The sequence below is a fragment of the Hyla sarda genome, chromosome 6, assembly GCF_029499605.1.
Source record: "Hyla sarda isolate aHylSar1 chromosome 6, aHylSar1.hap1, whole genome shotgun sequence".
Lineage (NCBI taxonomy): Eukaryota > Metazoa > Chordata > Amphibia > Anura > Hylidae > Hyla > Hyla sarda.
Genome location: NC_079194.1, coordinates 38,055,767 through 38,075,656, shown reverse-complemented (window position 1 = coordinate 38,075,656; position 19,890 = coordinate 38,055,767). Strand labels below are relative to the sequence as shown.

The following is a 19,890-nucleotide window of genomic DNA, read 5'->3' as shown; positions in this document are numbered from 1 at the left end:
TTTTGTGCAAGATTTTAAAATATGCAGATAATAAATATGTTACCACTGCATCCGTCACTTCAAAAACTGGTCTAGCAAGACCAAAAGGTCAAAATAATGGAATTTAGACATTGTAAAAAAAAAGCAAAAAAATACCTGCAATTAGAGCGAAAGTAAACATTTTTTTTGCAGATTTAGACCAAAAAAAAAGGAACAGAACACAATGATAAATATCCCCCACAGTACAAAGGCTGTGTGTAGGTTAAATAACCCCAAGATCATGTCAGTTGCGATTTAAACTGCCATATCCTACTTCTTTAGCCGAATCTTGGGCAAAGTTGGAAGGGAACCTGCAGGCACTTCAAAATGGCAAAAAATTCAAGACAACCCTTCAAGAAGTGGAGTGCTACCTCCCTAGCTGGGGCTCCCAAAATGGTGTCTGCAAGCACCTCATCCCAGGAGGTGGGAGAAGACTCTGACATGGAAAGCTCTACCAGTAAGTGCGATGAACAAATAACAACTTCCTTTATGAAGGGTTTAATGAAAAAAACCATTTCTCAGGAACTGAAACAACAACAGTCATGCACAAGCTTGCCAAGATTAAAATAGAAGTTCAGCAAGTCGGTCACATGGTCAAAGCCATGGAGACCTCTGCGCCTGACCTAACTTCCTTCAAAGCTTCTCTCTCCCACCAAACTGCGGAACATTCAGCACAGATTAAAAAAGCCCCTTCACTCATCAAGGACCATGTGTAAAAAGTCAGTCTGGTTCTGCCAAAAGGGTTAAAGGGGTACTCCGGTGCTGAGCGTTCTGAACAAATAGTTCCCAAAGCTTAGAGCCTGCGTCTGGGCTCGTGACGTCACGGCCCTGCCCCCTCAATGTAAGTCTATGGGAGGGTCACCAACCCCCCCCCCATAGACTTACATTGAGAAGGGTGGGGCATGACGTCTCGAGGGGCAGGGCCGTGATGTCACGAGCCCCGATGCCGGCTCTCAGCTTTGGGAACTATTCGTTCTGAACGCTCAGCACCGGAGTACCCCTTTAACCCCTTAAGGACTCAGGGTTTTTCCGTTTTTGCACTTTCGTTTTTTCCTCCTTACCTTTTAAAAATCATAACCCTTTCAATTTTCCACCTAAAAATCCATATTATGGCTTATTTTTTGCGTCGCCAATTCTACTTTGCAGTGACATTAGTCATTTTACCCAAAAATGCGCGGCGAAATGGCAAAAAAATCATTGTGCAACAAAATCGAAGAAAAAATGCCATTTTGTAACTTTGGGGGCTTCCGTTTCTACGCAGTGCATATTTCGGTAAAAAATGACACGTTACCATTATTCTGTAGGTCCATACGGTTAAAATGATACCCTACTTATATAGGTTTGATTTTGTCGCACTTCTGGAAAAAATCATAACTACATGCAGGAAAATTTATACGTTTAAAAATGTCATCTTCTGACCCCTATAACTTTTTTATTTTTCCACATACAGGGCTGTATGAGGACACATTTTTTGCGCCGTGATCTGAAGTTTTTATTGGTAGGATTTTTGTTTTGATCTGACTTTTTGATCACTTTTTATTCATTTTTTAATGGTATAAAAAGTGACCAAAAATTCGCTTTTTTTGACTTTGGAATTTTTTTGCACGTACGCCATTGACCGTACGGTTTAATTAATGATATATTTTTATAGTTCGGACATTTACGCACGCGGCGATACCACATATGTTTATTTTTATTTTTTTTTACACTGTTTTATTTTTTTTATGGGAAAAGGGGGGTGATTCAAACTTTTATTAGGGAAGGGGTTAAATGACCTTTATTAACCCCTTAAGGACCGGGGGTTTTTCCGTTTTTGCATTTTCGTTTTTTGCTCCTTGCCTTTAAAAAATCATAACTCTTTCAATTTTGCACCTAAAAATCCATATGATGGCTTATTTTTTGCACCACCAATTCTACTTTGTAATGACGTCAGTCATTGTGCCCAAAAATCTATGGTGAAACGGGAAAAAAAATCATTGTGAGACAAAATTGAAAAAAAAAACGCCATTTTGTAACTTTTGGGGGCTTCCGTTTCTACGTAGTACATTTTTCGGTAAAAATGACACCTCATATGTATTCTGTAGGTCCATACGATTAAAATGATACCCTACTTATACAGGTTTGAATTTGTCGCACTTCTGGAAAAAATCATAACTTCATGCAGAAAAATGTATACGTTTAAAATTGTCATCTTCTGACCCCTATAACTTTTTTATTTTTCCGTGTATGGGGCGGTATGAGGGCTCATTTTTTGCGCCGTGATCTGAAGTTTTTAACGGTATCATTTTTGCATTGATAGGACTTATTGATCGCTTTTTATTCATTTTTTCATGATATAGAAAGTGACCAAAAATGCACTATTTTGGACTTTGGAATTTTTTTGCGCGCACGCCATTGACCGTGCGGTTTAATTAATGATATATTTTTATAATTCGGACATTTCCGCACGCGGCGATACCATTTATGTTTATTTTTATTTTTATTTACACTGTGTTTTTTCTTTTATGGGAAAAGGGGGGTGATTCAAACTTTTAATAGGGAAGGGGTTAAATGATGTTTATTCACTTTTTTTTTGCACTTTTTTTTTGCAGTGTTATAGGTCCCATAGGGACCTATAACACTGCACACACTGATCTTTTACATTGATCACTGGTTTCTCATAAGAAACCAGTGATCGATGATTCTGCCGCATGACTGCTCATGCCTGGATCTCAGGCACTGAGCAGTCATTCGGCGATCGGACAGCGAGGAGGCAGGTAGGGGCCCTCCCGCTGTCCTGTCAGCTGTTCGGGATGCCGCGATTTCACCGCGGCTATCCCGAACAGCCCACTGAGCTAGCCGGCATGCTTTCGGTTTCACTTTAGACGCGGCGTTCAACTTTGAACGCCGCGTCTAAAGGGTTAATAGCGTGCGGCACAGCGATCAATGCCGCGCGCTATTAGCCACGGGTCCCGGCCGTTGTTAGAGGCCGGGCCCGAACCGCTATGACGCGGGGCCACGCCGTGGCCCCGCGTTATAGATCGGGAGTGGACACATGACGTTCCAGTACGTCATGTGTCCTTAAGGGGTTAACACTTTTTTTAAAAAAATTTTTTGCAGTGTTATAGGTCCCATAGGGACCTATAACACTGCACACACTGATCTTTTACACAGATCACAGGCGTGTATTAACACGCCTGTGATCAGTGTTATCGGCGCTTGACTGCTCCTGCCTGGATCTCAGGCACGGAGCAGTCATTCGCCGATCAGACACCGAGGAGGCAGGTAAGGGCCCTCCCGGTGTCCTGCCAGCTGTTCGGGACGCCGCGATTTCACCGCGGCGGTCCCAAACAGCCCGACTGAGCAGCCGGGTCACTTCCGCTTTAGAAGCGGCGGTCAGCTTTGACCGCCGCTTCTAAAGGGTTAATACCACACATCGCCGCGATCGTCGCCGGGACCGGATGAGCGCCGCCGGATGAGCGCCGGGACCGACGCGATATGATGCGGGATCGCTTCATATCGCGGGAGCCGGCGCAGGACGTAAATATATGTCCTGCGTCGTTAAGGGTTTAAAGGGGTACTCCGCCCCTAGACATCTTATCCCCTATCCAAAGTTTGCTCCGTGACTGATGACTCACGATACAGGGGCTGGAGTAATGTGACATAATGGCTCCACCCCCTCGTGACATCACACCCCACACCCTCAATGCAAGTCTATGGGAGGGGGAAGAGCCGTGACATCACAATACTCCGACGCCTGTATCATGAGTCATCAGCCACGGAGCAAACTTAGCTGATGACTTGGGGGGGGCTGCAGGACAAATTCCTGGAGTTCCCAGTGGCAGGACCCCCGCAATCAGACAACTTATCCCCTATCATTTAAGTTCTCTCTTGTTTGGCAGAAGCATCCTGCATTGCTGTAATGACCCCCAGGCAAATCAGACGGCTTGGAAATAAAGCCAATGACATCTGTTTTCAGCGACCTCGTCTTTTTCGGTTGGATATAAATTTCCAGTCTGTGATTGAGTTGCTTGCCATGGTGGGGGACTTTGTTCAGTTTTTCTACACCAGCTTTTACATTGCTCCTAGCTTGATCTATTCTGTGTATTTTTACCTTTGGCTAAGTGACTTGACCCTTCTTCTGTTTACTGTATTTGTACTGCGAGCTCGCTTGGTCTTGATTCGGCCCATCTGATTATGCTTTGGATGGTTGTCTGTTTGCCCCCTGTACTTTGTTTCTTGGGCTTTGTCTGTTAGGCGCTTGCATCCTGACATGTTTCTCTAACATTTGTACAGTGTTTGTTTATTGTTTTTAACCTTTTTACCCAATCCACTTGATCAGAACAGGCAGAGCCAGTTTTAGGCTTAGCGTGGCACTAGGCAAAATCAAAAGTGGGGCCCAAAAAGTCATAGTAGTGCACTAACCAGATTTGAACATTTTTGGACACTTCAAAGACTATAAAAAAAAATATCTAAAAAGCTATTGAAAAGTCCCATCAAAACAAAAATGGTACCGATAAAAAGTACAAATCGCAGCACAAAAAAAGGACCCTCATACATCACTATATACAGAAAAATAAGAGTTATAAGGATCAGAATAGTACAATTTTATTTATTTTTATAGTTCCCCCCACATTAGGTAAAGAGTATAGTTCCCCCACATTAGGTGCAGTATAGTCCCCCACATTAGGTGCAGTATAGTTCCCCCATATTAGGTGCAGTATAGTTCCCCACATTAGGTGCAGTATAGTTTCCCACATTAGGTGCAGTATACAGTAGTCCCCCACCTTAGGTGCAGTATAGCTCTCCACATTAGGTGCAGTATAGTTCCCCCACATTAGGTGCAGTATAGTTCCCCCACAATAGGTGCAGTATACAGTAGTTTCCCATATTAGGTGCAGTATACAGTAGTTCCCCCACATTAGGTGCAATATACAGTAGTTCTCCCACATTAGGTGCAATATACAGTAGTTCTCCCACATTAGGTGCAATATACAGTAGTTACCCCACATTAGGTGCAGTATACAGTAGTTCCGCCACATTAAGTGCAGTATACAGTAGTTCCCCACATTAGGTGCAATATACAGTAGTTCTCCCACATTAGGTGCAGTATACAGTAGTTCCCCCACATTAGGTGCAGTATAATTCCCCACATTAGGTGCAGTATACAGTAGTTCCCCCACATTAGATGCAGTATAATTCATACAGTGTATGGCTGGAGGCTGTATGCCTGTTTACTGCCCCACTTGAGTATTCCGACCACCGCTCCGGGGTCATGATCTACTGCTATGGCCTATGGGCCATAGCAGTAGATCCCGGGAGTGGCGGTCGGAACCCTGAAGATGACCGCAGGTCACTTACCATACCCGCGTGTCCTCCTCACTGCTCCGCTGTACTGTTGCTACGGGCGCACGCACGGGACGTCAGTGACGTCCCTGCGTGCGCTTCCTCCCAGGGTCCCCAGCATTTTTAAAGTTAATGCGGGGCCGCTGTGAGGTAAATGGGGCATCCTTGTGTCCTGAAAAGATTTTTCGGGACACAGGGATGTCCCAAATGTGACGGGGGGCCCCCTGCGGGCACGGGTCCCGGGCTGCTAATCTTTAACAAGAAGCCAACGCTGTGGCCACTTTAAAACAGTTGCCCCACCCCCATACTGAGCAGCTGGCAGGGGGCCCCCTGGGGTATGGGGGCCCTAGGCAATTGCCTGGTTTGCCCCACCCTAACGCTGGCCCTGAGAACAGGGACTAGTATCCAGTTGAGGATACGCAAGAAGGCAAGGAAAGTGGCTGTGGTTGAGCTCAGGGCTGCACATATCTATGCCCAATGTGATAGTAACACAGGCTATACATACATACACTGGTGCCACTTGGGCCACTATGAATCCCCTTTCTGCCATTGATCCATTTTATCACAGCTGGTCCAGGACTTAGAGGGGAACCACCAAGAGACATCCCAGACTAAGACCAAATTGGTCCAAGATTTGACTGAGAAGCTCCATAACCAGGATCAGTTTATTCAGGGTTTGCTTGCTAGGGTCGAGAAGTCAGTCATCCCATGCCCAAATGCCAACAAACCTTGGGTTAAATTCCCTGATTAACTGGACTGGAACTGTAAGGTCTTTAGGACCTTTCGGAATAGTTACAGATTTTATTTTCACTTGGACCTTACTCTTTGGGAACTGAGGCCGAAGTAGTTAGGATCATGTTCTTTTTGCAAGGGGGTCCCCATGAATGGGTATTTATCCTTGACCCTGACACCCCTATTGTGCTCAGCAGATGCTTTGTTTTCTGTCCAAAGTCTGTTGTGTGCTGAGCCTGACGGAGCAGCACTTGCTTAGTCGCAGATAGGGGTTTTGTGGAAGGGTTGTAGGCCCATAGAGGATTATTGTACTAAGTTTTGTAAACAGTAGGTGTGGCTTTCAACTGGAATGACCTGATCCTGATTTTTCAGTTTACATTGGGTTTGTCTGGCTCTGTAAAAAACATGTTAGTAACTTAGCTTTCTCCTGACAACATTCTGTCTGTGTAAACACAGACAGAAATTGTCTGTTGCTCCCAGCTCTCATCCTGTGTCTGTTCCTTGTTTCTTGCCCGTTTACTCACCTATGCCTGAGGTGAAACCTATGCATCTTATCACCCCCTTCATCCTGGAAGAGTGGACAAGGATACACAGGAACAAGGGGTTGTGTTTTTACTGTGGAGAGAATGACCATTTAATTGGATCCTTCCCAAAACATCTATGTCCAAGTGGTCATCATAGGGGCCTTAGAGCACTGAGAGAAGCACCCAATGATGTACAGGGAACCAACCTGCGTTTGGTCAAGATCTTGCTGAATCAAAACTTGCTTAACAGTGAATTGTGAAACCGTTCTTTGACTTGACTGGGCCATAAAAACAAAATGTACAATTATGTGCTAAATAATAAGACATTAGATAAAACTTCTACCGAAATGACATGGGGGTACTGGTGGACAATAAGCTAAACTGGTACCCAGTACAAGGCAGCGGCTTCCAAGGCTAACAAAGTCATGGGATGTATCAAGAGAAGCATAGAGGCTTGTGAGGACATAGTTTTGCCTCTATATAAATCAGTTAGACCACATATGGAGTATTGTGTCCAATTTTGGGCACCTGTATATAAGAAGGACTTGGTTGAACTGAAGAGGATGCAGAGGATAATTACAGGTACAAAGATAATTACTGGTCTGGGAGGATTGCAGTACCAAGACAGTTTATCAAGCTTGGGGTTATTTAGTTTAAAGAAAAGACATCTTAGGGACTATGTGATCACAAATGTTCAAATATATGAATGGACAATACAGAGATCTTTCTAGTGATCTTTTTATACCTAGGTGGGTAACAATAACAAGGGAGCATCCTCTACGTCTAGAGGAAAGAAGGTTTCATCATCATCACAGAGATTCTTTACTGTAAGAGTAGTGAGACTATGGAACTCTCTGCCACATGATACTGTGGCAGGCTTGTGGGGGTATAAGGTATATGGGGTATAGCTGTGCAGTGATGAAAGGGTGCTGGTTTAACCCTTAACTGTCGTGACATCAGGGTGAGGGCTCCTCAATATATACTTGTCCCATTGCCAACCGTCCCAAGAACCATAGGGAGGAATAAATGATTGTCCACAACCGGAGATTCAGAAAACTGTAGGAAACTTTACTGCAGATTTTATGCAGAGGTAAAACAGGAACAGTCTTTACATATGTACAGTCTATGAGGATCCTGACAGTTGGTTGGGACCTTGTAAATAAAAGCTCTGGAGATTGATTTACGCTGTGCCGCTAGATTTAGGGGATTGGTTTTAGACCCAGCAGTCACGCAGGCTTTAGCGGGGATTTGATTTAATAACTCACGGTTAGTAAGTGGCGGGATTGTTAGGCTTCAGGCCTGGTTTTGTCTTGTAAGTCACACGGATCTCCTGTCTTTGCTAATCCGGAACCTAAGAGAGCGAGGATTGGCTGGCAGCTCCCTTATATGGGCAGGGGCTGGCCTTGAGCTGGTTGGTTCATCCCAACAGTCAGTCCTTTACACAAAGGATTATGGTAGAACATGTGACTACCCACGTAACCTGGAAAGTCCTTTAGCATACGATCACAGTAGAAACATTAGTCATGTGACCTAAGGTCCTGCAAATACTATATAGATCAATACATTACACTAATTATATACATGTAACACATACAATTAACCCCTTAAGGACCCGGTCTTTTTCCGTTTTTTCATTTTCAATTTTTCCTCCTTAGCTTTAAAAAATCATAACTCTTTAAAATTTTTCACCTAAAATTCTATATGATGGCTTATTTTTTGCGTCACTAATTCTACTTTGTAATGACATTAGTCATTTTTCCCAAAAATCGACGGTGAAACGGGAAAAAAAATCAATGTGCGACAAAATTGATGAAAAAACACTATTTTGTAAGTTTTGGGGGCTTCTGTTTTTACGCAGTACATTTTTTGGCAAAAATGATACCTTATCTTTATTCTGTAGGTCCATACGGTTAAAATGATACCCTACTTGTATAGGTTTGATTTTGTATCACTTCAGAAAAAAATCATGAATACATGCAGGAAAATTTATACGTTTAAAATGGTCATCTTCTGACCCCTATAACTTTTTTATTTTTCTGTGTTCAGGGTGCTATGAGGGCTCATTTATTGCGACGTAATCTGAAGTTTTTAGCGGTACCATTTTTGTTCTGATCAGACTTTTTGATCATTTTTTATTTTTTGTGGTATAAAAAGTGATCAAAAATGCGCTATTTTGGACTTTGGAATTTTTTTGCGCATACACCATTGAATGTGTGGTTTAAAAAGCGGTATATTTTTATAATTTGGACATTTATGCACGCGGCGATACCACATATGTTTGTTTTTATTTTTATTTACACTGTTTTTTTTATTCTTGGAAATGCCGGGTGATTCAAACTTTTATTAGGGGAAGGGATAATTGAATGGGGTTAATGATTTTTTTACACTTTTCTTTTGCAATCTTATAGCTCCTATAGGGGAGCTATAACATTGCATTAACTGATCTTTTACACTGATTGATCCATCTCCATAGGAATGGATCAATCAGTGTTTTCAGCAATTGAATGCTCAAGCCTGGATCTCAGGCTTGAAGCATTCAATCGGCGATCGGACTGCAGGAAGGAAGATAAGAGACCTTCCTCCTGTAGTACAGCTGTTCGGGATGCCGTGATTATACCACGGCGATCCCGAACAGCTCCCTGAGCTAACCGGCAACTTTCGCTTTCATTTTTAGCCGCTGTGATCAGTGCCGCGCGCTATTAGAGGCGGGTCCCGGCTTCACTATGACGCCGGGCCCGCCATGATATGATGCGGGGTCACCGTGTGACCCCACGTTATATTGCAGGACCGGGACCCAGGACGTACCTGTACGTCCTGGGTCCTTAAGAGGTTAAAGAACGAAGAGGCGACTAGGGATTATCTCAGCAAGCGGACCCCAACAGTACCAAGGAACTCTGACTTTGGGGACCCAGCACACAAGGTACAGTATGAAATACAGTACCGGGACACCACAATACCACAACTATACAGAGGTTCACCTGGCACTGCCTTGGGATAGATAGTCCTTTAATCAGGCGGTCATCTAGTCGGTGCTGCTAGCATCAAACAGACAGGTGGTGGTGCTCATGTAAATAGTCACTGCATATAAAAATATAGAAGGAGCTTCAAAGAAAGATGCGGATCACTCACCAAAGAAGCAATGCTGTTTTCTTTATTCCAAACAGTGCAGGTGGCTATACATAGACAGATGTTACGGCAGGGTGTGATGTCACGAGGGGGGCATGACCGTGACATCAGAAGCCTCCGGCGCTGCATCGCTAGTAATCCAGCATGGATTGAAGTTCGCTCTGTGCAACGGATGACTGGGGTGCTGCAGCAGAGATCGCAGGGGGGTTCAAGCAACGGGACCCCAGCGATCAGACATCTTATCCCCTATCCTTTGGATAAGGGATAAGATGTCTAGCGGTGGTATACCCCTTTAATGCCAAAATGGGCTGTGTCCTCAAGGAGTTAAGTCTTCAACTAAGCAGTAGGGCTCAGCACAGGCATCTGAAGCAATGTTTACCTGAAAGGGCCCACTTTAGTACTGGGACACCACACATCCCTTACCAAAAACACACAGAAGACCTTTAGTCCGATCCCCTTCCCCCTTCCCTTCCTAATCTAACTCACAAATTATCTTCGTCTCCACTTTGGTTATTTTTATCCGATTAGTAGATTAAGTGAAACAATAGGCGACCAACTAATCGATTATAAAAATAGTAATTAGTCGCAGCCCTAGTTAGCTGTCTGCACTTTGATTGTCTATATATACCCACCCAGTACAGTATGTGATGACGTTAGCGTAGGCCCACCGAAGTGCTTTAAAAACCAATGCCCCTACCCTATCTTCCTGTACTATTGCTTCTACGTGTTTACTTGTCTGCACGTGAATAAAGAAGATACACTACAGAGTGGTGATACACTTTGGATTCTCAGCAGTATAAGAATACGCAATATATTTAAAATCTACAATTTTCGATTTTGGTGTGAAAGAACTGCAGAACAGGAACACTACAAAAAATCGCTTGCTCTGTCCAGCTGACGAACGGGGTGCATGGGATCATTGGATACAGGATAAGATTGTCACCTCTGAAATAGATTTTTTTTCCACTGAGGTTTTGTTCTGGTGTTTTTGTAGGCTAAAAAATGCCAGAAAAGCTGGCACAAAATTTCCCTGCATTTTTTCTGGTGTTTTTACCTTTGTGTGGAAATTACAGTTTTCAGCTTGTTTGTTTTTTTGCGGAATTTCATTGGGTACCACAAATAAAAGATGCAGGAATTATATGGTCAGGATGCAGGACTAAGTAGGAACAAAATTCATATTTTTTTCAAATGAAATGTTATTTGATTTTGAAGATCAGAAGGGTTTTTGCGAGTAAGCAGGGAATTGGATGAGCCGGGAGCAAGAAAAGAAGAGGGGTTAGATTTTGTTTTTTTTATTTTATACATTTCTATTAAATTTCAATTAATAATATTGTTAGGTGACAAATCTATTTGTAGCTTATTCATTTTTTCAGCTATAATATGTCTGTGGTAGCCCTTGGGGGGGGGGGTATGGTAGTTGGGGTATTGTTTGGGTAGATGAGGGGTTAATGTTAACCCTATAGTTCGTGACGCCAGGCTGAGGGCTTTTATGCTGAGGTACTCCTCCGGCCTATCGCCGCCCTTCCCAGTAACGATAGGTGCATGCATAAAATGACTGAAGGTCCACAAGGTACTTGAACTTGGATAACTTTACTTAAATGCTTGCGATACATCCAATGAACAGTAACAGTCTCAGGTATACAGTCTCTATCTAGTGCAATGACTGACAGTTGTTGCGGACCTTGACTTCTCATAAAAGTCTCTGAATTAGGGAATATTGCGAAGATTCTTCTGGATTTAGGGGATAGATAAGGTCCGGTGATCTTGCAGAGTGTTTAGAGATTGACACACTCACAATTTAGCAGATATCAGCCGTCGCCGCAAGGCTCAGGCCTAAACTCACTGATGATAGCAGCACAGATCCTTCTCCACTAACAGCCCAGGGGCATGGGCAGGGGCAGGGCCGTTTTTACTGGTCCAATCAACTGTCACTCACCATTACAAGGAGTGATGGGAGATAAACGTCACAGGGACCTCCAAAGATCCTCAAGCATAAAATCATAGAGTTCACCTGGTCACGTGACCCGCAGGTCCTGTTCCGCTATGCATAGATAATTAACCATTTATATACACTTGTACAATCATATATATATATATATATATATATATATATATAAAAAGAGGATTGCAGCAGCACACATTGTTCAAAAAAATTGAGGCTCTTAGCGCACTTTTTGATCAAAACGTGTCCCCCATCCACCACGGGGAGATGGCCTCATTTAGGATGGGAACCTAGCACAAATTCTGAGCCTAACACTCAACTATCCACTCACCTCTGCTGGGCATATAGCCTCTGACTGGGTGACATGCTGGATCCATTTAAAACTCCACCTGTGAGAAAGGGGGAGGGGTGCACAGCTAAACAGGGTGCCATTACCCCCTGAATTGTACATACAAGAAAAAAGTAAGATAGCCGGCACAACAGCCTAATACATGGGTGCACACTGCCATGGCATCAGAGTATACAAAAAAAGAGGATTGCAGCAGCACACATTGGTCAAAGGTGGAGTTTTAAATGGATCCAGCATGTCACCCAGTCAGAGGCTATATGCCCAGCAGAGGTGAGTGGATAGTTGAGTGTTAGGCTCAGAATTTGTGCTAGGTTCCCATCCTAAATGAGGCCACCTCCCCGTGGTGGATGGGGGACACGTTTTGATCAAAAAGTGCGCTAAGAGCCTCAATTTTTTTGACCAATGTGTGCTGCTGCAATCCTCTTTTTTTGTATACTCTGATGCCATGGCAGTGTGCACCCGTGTATTAGGCTGTTGTGCCGGCTATCTTTCTTTTTTTCTTATATATATATATATATATATATATATATATATATATATATATATATACAAATCCTGAAGAATTATTAGATAACTAATACCTAGATGAGAGGTGACTAGGGGCGGGCTAGTTAAGAAGAACCCCGACATCCTAGGGACTCTGGCTATGGGGACTTATATATAAAGATACCTGATAGGATTCGGTACCGGGACACCACATGTCTAATGTGTGGTATTAACATTTACATGATATTTCAGCTCTAATTTTTCAAATCTGCCGCTTCAGACAATTGAAAAAAATAAGGTCAAATTGATGCTACTTGTGGTTAACCACAAGACTGTAAATCAATCAGCATCCTTCCTTTTATGGAGTTACCATTTGACCTGTATTTTATTCACTTGCCTGAAGCTAGAAGTGGCACATTTGAAAACTGTGGGCTGAAATAGCAAGAGAATGATAATACAACACATTCCACATATTAGAACTGTATTCAAAATATTATAAAAATTTGGAAACACATTTACCAGCTGACCAAATTTATTATTAAACACATATTTTACTATAAATAGCTAAAAAAAAAAACTTTTAGTGGCCAAGTGCTATGCTCTGCCGAAAAATATAGTATTTCTGTGTGCACACGTCCAGGGAGCATCTTTCTAAACTGTCTAACTTATTTCCTTGAATTGTCTATACTAGTTTTATATTTTCCAACTATAATTTTTAAGGAGAACATTGTTGTTTCTGTGCCATCCATTGTAAGGCGTTAAAGGGGTACTCCGGCGGAAAACTTTTTTTTTTTTTTAAATCAACTGGTGCCAGAAAGTTAAAAAGATTTGTAAATTACTTCAATTAAAATCCTTTTAAAATCCTATTAAATCCTTCTAGTACTTATTAGCTGCTGAATTCTACAGAGGAAATTATTTTCTTTTTGGAAAACAGAGCTTTCTGCTGACATCATGACCTCAGTGCTCTCTGCTGACATCTCTGTCCATTTTAAGAACTGCTCTGCACAGTTCCTAAAATGGACAAAGATGTCAGCAGAGAGCACTGTGCTCGTGATGTCAGCAATGAGCTCTGTGTTCCAAAAAGAATATAATTTCCTCTGTTGTACTCAGCAGCTAATAAGTACTGGAAGGATTAAGATTTTTTAATTGAAGTCATTTGCAAATCTGTTTAACTTTCTGTACCCCTTTAACCTGTTCAGGACACAGGGCGTATCCATACGCCCTGCATCCCGAGTCCTTAAGGACTGAGGGCGTATGGATACGCCCGTGGGAATTCCGGTCCCCACCGCTAGCCGGTTGGGGACCGGATCGGGATGCCTGCTGAAATCATTCAGCAGGCATCCCGGCACATCGCTCAGGGGGGTCCTGAACCCCCCCCATGTCGGCGATCGGAGAAAATCGCATGTCAATTCAGACATGCGATTTTCTCCACCCGGAAAATAGGGCTGATCGGAGATGTCAGCGACAGCGACGATCAGTCTAATGGATAGGAGTGAGGTTGCAGAGCTGCGATCTCCTCCTATCCCCTGCCATTAGCAGAACGGAGTTCTGACCAGTGGCAGCGCAGCACAGGGGGTTGCAATGGCAACCCCCCGTTCTGCCCGCCCCTGGAGGCTGTACCTGCAGGAAAAGATGCCTGGGGACCTGGGATCTTCGCTGGAGACTCCTGGATCAGGTAGAGAATAGTCATTGGGGGGGGGGGGGGGATTGAAAGTGAAAGTAAAACGATCTTTACTGTGGCAACCAGTGGCGTCGCTAGGGGGGGGCCAGATCAGGCCGTGCCCTAGATCAGGCCGTGCCCCCCCTTGGGCCCCCCCAATTTAAAATATATAGGGATGTCCCGATACATTGATGGCTCCGCCCCCAGCACAGGAGAGGACAGGCGAGAGCTGACAGGTCACACAGCAGAGCGGCCTTCATGTGAGGTGAGTGATGTCCTGTGTCCTCCCTCTCTCCCCCTGATCAGCAGTATAACCCGGGGCTGAGTAATGGGTATAGTAGCAGTCCAGAGGGGTCACTTTCCCTCCTTCAGTGTCCACAGGCCACATTATCACAACAATTTTTGGTAAAAATCGCGGCAAAAATTGCGCGCTTTTACAGCGATTTTTCGTAAATCGCGGTAAAACAGCGCAATTTTTGCCGCGATTTTTCCATAAATTGTTCTGGTAATGTGGCCTGTTGGTGACCTATGGACACTGGAGGAGGGAAAGTGACCCCTCTGGAAGGACAACATGTGAACACATTAACCCCTCATTAACCCCTCAAGGATACATTCACATGTACAGGATCTGCTGCATATTTTTGCTGCATATTTTGTGCAGCTGATTTTGCAACCCATTAGCTTCAATAGGTAGCAAAATCAGCTTCAGAAAATATGCAGCAGATCCTGTACGTGTGAGCGTATCCTAAGGGCTCATTCAGGGGTGGATCCACAGTGTATTTTACGCTGCGGATCCGCCGACAATGGACCCTACAGTGCTGCCTCCATCTGTGCTGCTCATAACGGCAATCTTCTGCTACGAGCAGACACGCTTTGATGTGTATACTCGCGCACATCATGGCCGCTCCTACTGCTTTCTGAGCTAGGCCGAGAGCAGCCGCGATGTGTCCATTGTCGGGGGATCCGCAGCGTAAAATATGCTGAGGATCCGTCCGTGTAAATGAGCCCTAAGGACACAAGGCGTATGTGTACGCACAGTGCCTGCTCCCACTGTGTTGTATAAATCAGCTAGAACCCTCGGCTAATGCCAGACATCACCAATCAGGCTGATGTCCGACATTAACACTTTAGATGCCGCTATTAAAGTTGATGGTAGTGTCCAAAGGTTTTAACGCCTTAAGGTCCGAGCGTTTTTCCGTTTTTGTACTTTTGTTTTTTCCTCCTTACCTTTTAAAAATCATAACCCTTTCAATTTTGCACCTAAAAGTCCATATGATGGCTTATTTTTTGCGCCACCAATTCTACTTTATAATGACATCAGTCATTTACCCAAAAATCTATGGCAAAAACGGAAAAAAAATCATTGTGTGTTTATATATATATATATATATATATATATATACACACATACACACGTTTTAAAATTGCCCCCCCACTTTTGTCACTGGCCCCCCATGTGCCCCCCCTAAATTTGAATGCTGGAGACGCCACTGGTGGCAACCACTAGGAAGGTCAAACTGCAACTCCCAGCAAGCATGCCCAAACAGCCAAGGGCTGTCTGGGCATGCTGGGAGTTGTAGTTTTGCAACATCTGGAGGGTCACAGTTTGGAGACCACTGTTACAGTGTTGCCCAAACGGTAGCCCTCCAGATGTTGCCAAACTACAACTCTCAGCATGCCTGGACTGCCCAGGCATGCTGGGAGTTGTAGTTCTGTAACATCTGTCCCTTCAGATTTAGCAATTTTCATGAATTTTTTTAATTGCTGCTCTACTTTGAAGCCCTCTAATTTTTTCAAAAAGCAAAACTATGTCCATTTTATGATGCCAACATAAAGTAGACATATTGTATTTGTGAAAAAAAAATTACATTTATTTGGAATATCCATTTTCCTTACAAGTAGAGAGCTTCTAAGTTAGAAAAATGCTAAATTTTCTAAATTTTCATGAAATTTTGGGATTTTTCACCAAAAAAGGATGCAAGTAGTGCCGAAAATTTACCACCAAAATAAAGTAGAATATGTCACGAAAAAACAATCTCAGGATCAGAATATTTAGTAAAAGCGTTTTCGCGTTATTAATTCATAAAGCGACGGTGGTCAGAATTGTGAAAAAGGGCTCAGTCCTTAACCCCTTCAGGACCAAGCCCATTTTGGCCTTAAGGACCAGAGCGTTTTTTGCACATCTGACCACTGTCACTTTAAACATTAATAACTCTGGAATGCTTTTAGTTATCATTCTGATTCCGAGATTGTTTTTTCGTGACATATTCTACTTTAACATGGTGGTAAATTTTTGTGGTAACTTGCATCCTTTCCTTGTGAAAAATCCTAAAATTTGATGAAAAATTTGAAAATTTTGCATTTTTCTAACTTTGAAGCTCTCTGCTTGTAAGGAAAATGTATATTACAAATAAAAAAAAATTTTATTCGCATAAACAATATGTCTACTTTATGTCTGCATCATAAAAGTGACGAGTTTTTACTTTTGGAAGACACCAGAGGGCTTCAAAGTTCAGCAGCAATTTTCCAATTTTTCACAAAATTTTCAAACTCACTATTTTTCAGGGACCAGTTCAGGTTTGAAGTGGATTTAAAGGGTCTTCTTATTAGAAATACCCCACAAAAGACCCCATTATAAAAACTGCACCCCCCAAAGTATTCAAAATTACATTCAGTCATCATTTTAACCCTTTAGGTGTTTCACAGGAATAGAAGCAAAGTGAAGGAGAAAATTCACAATCTTCATTTTTTACACTCGCATGTTCTTGTAGACCCAATTTTTAAATTTTTACAAGGGGTAAAAGGACAAAATGTATACTTATATTTGTAGCCCAATTTCTCTCGAGTAAGCACATACCTCATATGTCTATGTAAAGTGTTCGGCGGGCGCAGTAGAGGGCTCAGAAGGGAAAGAGTGATAAGGGGATTTTGGAGAGTACGTTTTTCTGAAATGGTTTTTGGGGGCATGTTGCATTTAGGAAGCCCTTATGGTGCCAGAACAGCAAAAAACCCTCACATGGCATACCATTTTGGAAACTAGACCCCTTGAGGTACGTAACAAGGAATAAAGTGAGCCTTAATACCCCACAGGTGTTTCACGACTTTTGCATATGTAAAAAAAAAATATTTTTTTTCACTAAAATGTGTGTTTCCCCCCAAATTTCACATTTTTCCAAGGGTTAATAGCAGGAAATACCCCCCAATATTTGTAACCCCTTCTCTTCTGAGTACGGAGGTACCCCATAAGTTGACCTGAAGTGCACTATGGGTGAACTACAATGCTCAGAAGAGAAGGAGTCATATTTGGCTTTTTGAGAGCAAATTTTGCTCGGGGGGCATGTCGCATTTAGGAAGCCCCTATGGTGCCAGGACAGCAAAAAATACCCACATGGCATACCATTTTGGAAACTAGACCCCTTGAGGAATGTAATAAGGAATAAAGTGAGCCTTATTACCCCACAGGTGTTTCATGACTTTTGCATATGTAAAAAAAAAAAAAAAATTTCCACTAAAATGTGTGTTTCCCCCCTAATTTCACCTTTTTGCAAGGGTTAATAGCAGAAAATACCCCCCAAAATTTGTAACCCCATCTCTTCTGAGTATGGAGGTACCCCATAAGTTGACCTGAAGTGCACTATGGGCGAACTACAATGCTCAGAAGAGAAGGAGTCATATTTGGCTTTTTGAGAGCAAATTTTGCTCGGGGAGCATGTCGCATTTAGGGAGCCCCTATGGTGCCAGAACAGCAAAAAAAAAACACACATGGCATACCATTTTGGAAACTAGACCCCTTGAGGAACGTAACAAGGGGTACAGTGAGCATTTGCCCCCCACTGGTGTCTGACAGATCTTTGGAACAGTGGGCTGTACAAGTTTTCATTTTCATGGACCACTGTTCCAAAGATCCGTCAGACACCTGTGGGGGGTAAATTCTCACTGCACCCCTCATTACATTCCGTGAGGGGTGTCGTTTCCGAAATGGGGTCACATGTGGGTTTTTTTTTTTTTTTGCGTTTGTCAAAACCGCTGTAACAATCAGCCACCCCTGTGCAAATCACCTCAAATGTACATGGTGCGCTCTCCCTTCTGGGCCTTGTTGTGCGCCCCCAGAGCACTTCGCGCTCACATATGGGGTATCTCTGTAGTCGGGAGAAATTGCGTTACAAATTTTGGGGGGCTTTTTTCCCTTTTACCTCTTGTGAAAATGTAAAGTATAGGGCAACATCAGCATGTTAGTGTAAAAAATAAAAAATTTTTACACTAACATTCTGGTGTAGACCCCAACATTTCCTTTTCATGAAGGGTTAAAGAAGAAAAAGCCCCCCAAACCTTGTAACGCAATTTCTCCCGAGTACAGCGATACCCCATATGTGGCCCTAAACTGTTGCCCTGAAATACGACAGGGCTCCAAAGTGAGAGCGCCATGTGCATTTGAGGCCTAAATTAGGGATTTGCATAGGGGTGGACATAGGGGTATTCTACGCCAGTGATTCCCAAACAGGGTGCCTCCAGCTGCAAAACTCCCAGCATGCCTGGACAGTCAACGGCTGTCCGGCAATACTGGGAGTTGTTGTTTTTCAACAGCTGGAGGCTCTGCTTTGGAAACAGTGGCGTACCGGACGTTCTTATTGGGGGAGGGGGGCTGTGTAAGGGTATGTGTATATGTAGTGTTTTTAACTTTTTATTTTATTTTGTGTTAGTGTAGTGTAGTGTTTTTAGGGTACAGTCACATGGGCGGGGGATTACAGCGAGTTTCCCAGCGCAAAATTTGCTGCATCTCAAGATGCGAGAAACCCACTGTAAAAGCCTCGCCCATGTGAATGTACCCTGTACATTCACGGGGGTGGCGGGGCGGGGGGGGGGGGGGGGGCTTGCATCAGCTGTTGCAAAACCACAACTCCCAGCATGCATGGTCTGTTAGTGCATGCTGGGAGTCATAGTTTTGCAACAGCTGGAGGCACACAGGTTAGGAAACACTGAGTTAGAAACAATGTTTCCCAACCAGTGTGTCTCCAGTTGTTGCAAAACTACAACTCCCAGCATGCCCAGACAGCTGAAGGGCATGCTGGGAGTTGTAGTTCGGCAACATCTGAAGGGCCAGATGTTGCTGAACTAAAACTCCCAGCATGCCTGGACAGTCAGTGCATACTGGGAGTTGTAGTTTTGCAACAGCTGGAAGAGCACAGATTGGAGACCATTATACAATTGTCTCCAAACTGGGGCCCTCCAGATGTTGCAAAACTACAACTCCCAGCATGTCCAGACAGCCAAAGGCTGTCTAGGCATGCTGGGAGTTGTAGTTTTCAGACTCCTAGAAGCAGCAGTGAAGATCTTCACTGCTGCCTCTGAGGACCACATACTTACCCGTCGCTGCTCGTCCACGTGGCCGGTCCCGCGCTGCTCCTCGGTCCCGCCGCTGGATCAGGTAAGTCCGCCGGTCCCCACGTGTTCCCCCCGAATGCCGCAGGTCCCCGCGAGCCCCTGCAGCCTTCGTCCCCCGTTCTGCCCGACTTTCAGGGGCGGGCAGTGCGGGGGATCTGAACTTTCACCCCAGATCACTGTGATTGGTCCACAGGGACCAATCACAGTGATCGCTGACCAGGACCATCAATTGATGGTCCTGGGGGTGAAGCAGAAGTTGTCCCCTGCTGGAAACAGCGGGACTTCTGCCAGTTAACCCGTGCGATGCTGCGCATCGCCGGGTTAACTGCATGTCATTTATAAACGC

At 43.7% G+C, this 19,890-nt stretch overlaps 1 protein-coding gene across 1 annotated transcript in view; it reads left to right on the top strand.

The window, feature by feature from the left end:
* The first annotated feature begins 316 nt into the window (after positions 1 to 316).
* Positions 317 to 19,890, top strand: part of LOC130275495 (coagulation factor XIII B chain-like) — a 131,026-nt gene continuing 111,452 nt past the window's right edge. Inside the window, exon 1 of the mRNA XM_056523541.1 lies at positions 317 to 475. Coding sequence (XP_056379516.1) covers positions 346 to 475 — 130 coding nt within the window. The 5' untranslated portion in view covers positions 317 to 345. The remainder of the gene's footprint in view (positions 476 to 19,890) is intronic.